Source organism: Hyperolius riggenbachi, chromosome 11, assembly GCF_040937935.1.
Source record: "Hyperolius riggenbachi isolate aHypRig1 chromosome 11, aHypRig1.pri, whole genome shotgun sequence".
NCBI classification, from domain to species: Eukaryota; Metazoa; Chordata; class Amphibia; order Anura; family Hyperoliidae; genus Hyperolius; species Hyperolius riggenbachi.
Window position 1 is genome coordinate 184404607 of NC_090656.1, and position 6000 is coordinate 184410606.

The following is a 6000-nucleotide window of genomic DNA, read 5'->3' on the forward strand; positions in this document are numbered from 1 at the left end:
TATTGCATCAAACAATAGCTGCTCACATTACTCCTCCATTCCTCCTGCTGCTGCTGCTGTCGGTCTGTGTTTCCCACTGTCAGGGTACACAGATTTACCTTCTGCTGCCACTCTGCCACCAGCTATTACGTCAAACAATAGCTATATCTGTGTAATTGGTTGTAAAACCAAAACTACAAAACCATTAAAAAAAAAAAGGTTTAATTTTTCTGAGGTGCCCGGGTTGAAAACTGTGTTGTCCCAGTTGTGTATTGGACACGATGTGGGCTGCACGACCGCTGTCTGGGACCTCCTGTTGTGTTTATTTACAGCCCTGGTATCACCTGCTAGGTACCAGGGCTATTATGTCACGCTGCCTGCCTGCTGCCACACTCACACTACTCCTCCATTCCTCCTGCTGCTGCTGCTGTCTGTCTGTGTTTCCCACTGCCAGGGTACACAGAATTACATTCTGCTGCCACTCTGCCACCAGCTATTACGTCAAACAATAGCTGCTCACATTACTCCTCCATTCCTCCTGCTGCTGCTGCTGTCGGTCTGTGTTTCCCACTGCCAGGGTACACAGAATTACATTCTGCTGCCACTCTGCCACCAGCTATTATGTCAAACAATAGCTATATCTGTGTAATTGGTTGTAAAACCAAAACTACAAAACCATTAAAAAAAAAGGTTTAATTTTTCTGAAGTGCCCGGGTTGAAAACTGTGTTGTCCCAGTTGTGTATTGGACACGATGTGGGCTGCACGACCGCTGTCTGGGACCTCCTGTTGTGTTTATTTACAGCCCTGGTATCACCCGCTAGGTACCAGGGCTATTATGTCACGCTGCCTGCCTGCTGCCACACTCACACTACTCCTCCATTCCTCCTGCTGCTGCTGCTGTCTGTCTGTGTTTCCCACTGCCAGGGTACACAGAATTACATTCTGCTGCCACTCTGCCACCAGCTATTACGTCAAACAATAGCTGCTCACATTACTCCTCCATTCCTCCTGCTGCTGCTGCTGTCGGTCTGTGTTTCCCACTGCCAGGGTACACAGAATTACATTCTGCTGCCACTCTGCCACCAGCTATTATGTCAAACAATAGCTATATATCTGTGTAATTTGTTTTACAAACAAAACCAAAAAACCATTAAAAAAAAAAGGTTTAATTTTTCAGAGGTGCCCGGGTTGAAAACTGTGTTGTCCCAGTTGTGTATTGGACACGATGTGGGCTGCACGACCGCTGTCTGGGACCTCCTGCCTGCTGTGTTTATTTACAGCCCTGGTATCACCGCTAGGTACCAGGGCTATTATGTCACGCTGCCTGCCTCATTGACTGCCTGCTGCCACACACTCATCCTCCTCCTCCTGCTGCTGAATTTACCTCCTGCTGTCTGTGTGTTTCCACTGCCAGGGAGCACATACAATGGCGCTTCCAACATGCGTGCGCCACCAGCTATTTGTTACGCTCAAAAATAGCTGCATTTCTTTAAAAAAAAAATTGAAAAGAGAAATAAGTGAAGAAGGAGAAGAAGGAGAAGAAGAAGAAGAAGAAGATGATGAAGAAGAAGGAGAAGAAGAAGAAGATGAAGAAGAAGAAGATGAAGAAGAAGATGAAGAAGAAGAAGAAGAAGATGAAGAAGATGAAGAAGAAGAAGATGAAGAAGATGAAGAAGATGAAGATGAAGAAGATGAAGAAGATGAAGAAGAAGAAGATGAAGAAGAAGAAGATGAAGAAGATGAAGAAGATGAAGAAGAAGAAGAAGATGAAGAAGATGAAGAAGAAGATGAAGAAGAAGAAGATGAAGAAGAAGAAGATGAAGAAGAAGAAAAAGAAGATGATGATGATGAAGATGATGAAGAAGATGAAGAAGAAGAAGATGAAGAAGAAGAAGAAGAAGACAATATAGAAGAAGAAGAAGAAGATATAGAAGAAGATATAGAAGAAGAAGAAGAAGATATAGAAGAAGAAGAAGAAGATATAGAAGATAAAGAAGAAGAAGAAGAAGAAGAAGAAGAAGAAGTATATACAGTACTGAACAAAATTCTGGACACAACTTCTCTTTCCACCATTTTTTTTTTAAAGGAACATCCCCACATAATCACTTGCTGTTGTTACATGGAAAAAAAAAAGATGTTTCTTGCATCATTCACCCTCAAAACAAGTGTTGGAAGCTATTTAAGGCCAATTCGAATAGTCAGCTCGAATAATGAGCCCGAATACCGACTCGAATAGTGAGCTCGAAGTCCGAGGTCGAATCGAATAGTAAAAATTATTCGACTCGAATATTCGACTGACTTCGAATAATTTACTATTCGAATTCGACCAAACTCGAATTTTAAAAAGGGGTATTTGAGCACCACTGGTTACAGTAGATAGAGGAGGCCAAACAAACCTACCCAGTCCAGTAGATGGGCTGGCTCAACTAAGCCCAAAATTTAACAAAGAAACATCACAAGTAAATAGGCAAATTCAAACCAAAATTCAGGATAAGTGTATAGAAGCCAAGTGATAGTGAGAGGGTCAATCGTGTGTGACCATGTGACACCAAAAGTAGGAAGAGCAAAAGATGTCTCACCACCAACATTCCTGCATTGAATCCATCTAATGCTAGGTAAACTAGTAAAGTACGTGTCAACACCGCTCTACCCACCAATCACTGGAGTGTGCTCGATCAGGTTAGCAAAGCCCACGATATGCAACAAAAGGTCCGCACCAAACCAGGATCCCGGACAATGGCTTTATTTAGGACATATCCAATATAAAAATATGCACATGTACATGCATCAAAACGCTGACATGTTTCGAGCTATCTCAGCTCTTAATCATAGCTTCGTGTCAACACCGCTCTACCGCTCGAAACATGTCAGCGTTTTGATGCATGTACATGTGCATATTTTTATATTGGATATGTCCTAAATAAAGCCATTGTCCGGGATCCTGGTTTGGTGCGGACCTTTTGTTGCATATCGAATGCTAGGTAAACACGATGAGTTTTTTTGGTCGATTTTCTGTTCAATCAATTTTCGATTAGTTTTTCCGCTCGATTTCCCGCTCGATTCTCCTATCTTTTCTTATCAATTTCCTTCACTTCTATGAGAAAAGCGAGCTGTAAAACTATTGAAAGTGATATGGGACATATCGGAAATTATCTTTCGAATGGATCAAAACGTATTGTGTGTGCCTAGCATAAATGAGGAGGTGGGACTTGCTAACAGTTGGCCATAGTGGAGTTTTTTGGCCATTCGGTTTGTCCTCAGGAGCTGTGGGTGCCCACCTGCACCTTTTCACCCCTTCCTTTTCCATGCAACTCGGACAAGCCCAGAAAACCCTTCAAACCCTTCAAACATGACTGTCGCACAGGACTGCTGTTATCTAAAACAGAGGCAACAGATTTTTGCAGACAACAAATTCTAATGTCTGTACTGAGCTAAAGGCACCCAGCAGAGGATGAGGCTCCTGTTACTCCTTGTTTCTCCCTGCTATCAGTGGTGCACCTAAACTTTATGGGGCCCTCCAGCAAAACTTTGATGCCCCTCACCCCCAATGTTCACACCATTCCCTTGCCTCCCCATGGTGCCCTTCAAGGGCTTGGGGTCCATCTTACAAGGGTAATAAAACAAGTGTGGCTATCATGATCTTCACACCCATAACAAATATAGCCAGAAGAATACCTGATCTGAAGTTTAGTCCCCTGTATCAGAGGAGGGAAAGGTTACTAGTTAGAGCCCCACATAACTCTGGGCCCCTCTAGTTACACCCCTACCTGCTATGTATGTAGTGGTTTTCATTCACTCCTGTATTATAAGACATAACGGGATATAGGGCTGGATTCACAAAAGAGCAAGAGCACTGCTACAGCAGCATGAGTTAAAAACAACCTAGGACTGGAGCACTATGCACGCTATGTGCGGGCATGCAGAATTGCGTGCCTTCCTTAGTTACGCGCGCCTTTACATGCTGGTCTCAGCTGTGATGTATCTTGACTGCGATACTTCATTAGCGCGGGCGCTACTATGTTATGTTAACTAAAGAAGGCAAGCTACACTGCACGACTGTGCGTATCGTGCATAGCGCTCCTAGGTTGCTTTTAACTCGTGCTGCTGCAGCAGGGGGCCCTTTTGTGAATCAAGCCAATTGTCAGAAATTTCTCCTAGGGAATTTCATGCTGCTTGTATGCAGCCTGAAAATGGACCAGTCAAATTGAGCAATTGCTGCATTTCCAAGCTGCATAGATTTGCAGAAAATTAGCACAAAAGTAGCATCAGCTCAGAGTTAAGGTGCCCATACACTGGCAGATGGCCAGCAGATTCGACCATCTGATAGATCTCTTCCGGATCAGATCAGATCAGAGAGGGATCTATTGCTCTCAGTGTAATGCAAACAGATTTTCCAGTCACCTCTACCTGCCAGGCCTCTGAGTGATCTCCCCCGTGTACTATGTACCCCCCGGGCCCATGGTGTGTGTTGCAGGCTCACCTCTCCACTGGCATGCCTCCTCCTGTGCCCTGCATCATTCTCCATGTTCGCCGAGGGTGCCTGTACCACATGACCTCACCAAATCTACTGACGGTCATGTACATGCAAGGGGTCAAAGGGGACAGGCACCCCTGGTAGCCATAAAGAGAGACATGGGACACTGTTGGAGGCGCACAAGCAGACTGTTGGTTCTCGGAAAATCAAACGCTGCTACAGCTGCGCACCCGACTGAGCCCTGCCGAGCAAGAGCTTTCCAGCATGCCAGTTCTATCGTTTTGATTGATTTTGGCTGGAAATTGATTGAAATAACAATTAGATGCCCACCTAGAGGAATCAATATGATCAAATTGGCTGGACAGCAATGCTGCAAATTGAATAGTATGTAGACACCTTTATTTCCATCCCATTGACCATCCCCTTTGATTGATAGCCTTATTGATTGGATATGAATGTGCCTTGCATTGTACTGGTGACTGTTTTTTCTCCCATTAATATGTATGCCTTTGTCTTTAGCAGGGAATGGAAGTCATGCTCTCCCTGAAACCGACATAGACAAAAAGCAACTGGCTAAAGACGCCAATGACAGTCCGGAGATTAGACTGCTGAAGAAACTGCTACTGGAACTGCTCATGGTTCGAAAACATCTCATTGTCTCCAAAAAAGAGGAGGAGGCAAAATCTGAGTGGCACCTGGTGGCTTTTGTCTTAGACAGGTTTATTCTCATCCTTTACCTTTTTACTGTGGCCATCATTGTGCTCATCGTAGTCCTGGTCTGGGCAATCTGACAAGTCCAAATGAACTACATTGGCTGTGCTCTCTGCTGGGAACTACTATGTATAGTGATGGCTGGCGCATCTATAATCTTCAGACCATTGCATAAACCCCAGGAACTCGTACAACTAATGTATTTATTTACCATTAGATAAATAGATTGGTAAACAAAGATTGTAAATAGAAAAGATATACAACAGAACAAAGCTGAACTCAACTCACCTTTACCAGGAGCATCAAGCAAAACACTCTCATCAGTACTGTGTTCACACACAACTCCAGCAAAAAAGGAAACATTTTCTGTGGTTGCACTTAAAGTGTATCTGAGGTGACATGTGATATGATGAGATAAACATGTGCATGTACTGTGCCAAACATATTAACAACTTTATCCACAAGTCAGTAGATATACGTGCTCTGTGACTTCACCTAAGCCACAAGTCAGTAGATATACGTCTTGTAGCAGAAGTAGTGTTGGGCGAACAGTGTTCGCCACTGTTCGGGTTCTGCAGAACATCACCCTGTTCGGGTGATGTTCGAGTTCGGCCGAACACCTGATGGTGCTCGGCCAAACCGTTCGGCCACATGGACGAACTAAGAGCGCCGAACGTTCGGCTAGCGCTGTGATTGGCCGAACGGGTCACGTGGTTCGGACCCCGAACGCGCTCTGATTAGCCGAACGGGTCATGTGGTTCGGCCCGAACGCGCTCTGATTGGCCGAACGGTCACGTGGTTCGGGTAAATAAATACCCGAACCACGTCATATCTC

General features: G+C 44.5%; 1 protein-coding gene across 1 annotated transcript in view; it reads left to right on the plus strand.

The window, feature by feature from the left end:
- LOC137537921 (5-hydroxytryptamine receptor 3A-like) overlaps nucleotides 1-5245 on the plus strand; it is a 95304-nt gene extending 90059 nt beyond the window's left edge. The window contains exon 9 of the mRNA XM_068259849.1: nucleotides 4977-5245. Within this exon, the coding sequence (XP_068115950.1) occupies nucleotides 4977-5245 (269 nt within the window). The remainder of the gene's footprint in view (nucleotides 1-4976) is intronic.
- Nucleotides 5246-6000: the final 755 nt, after the last annotated feature.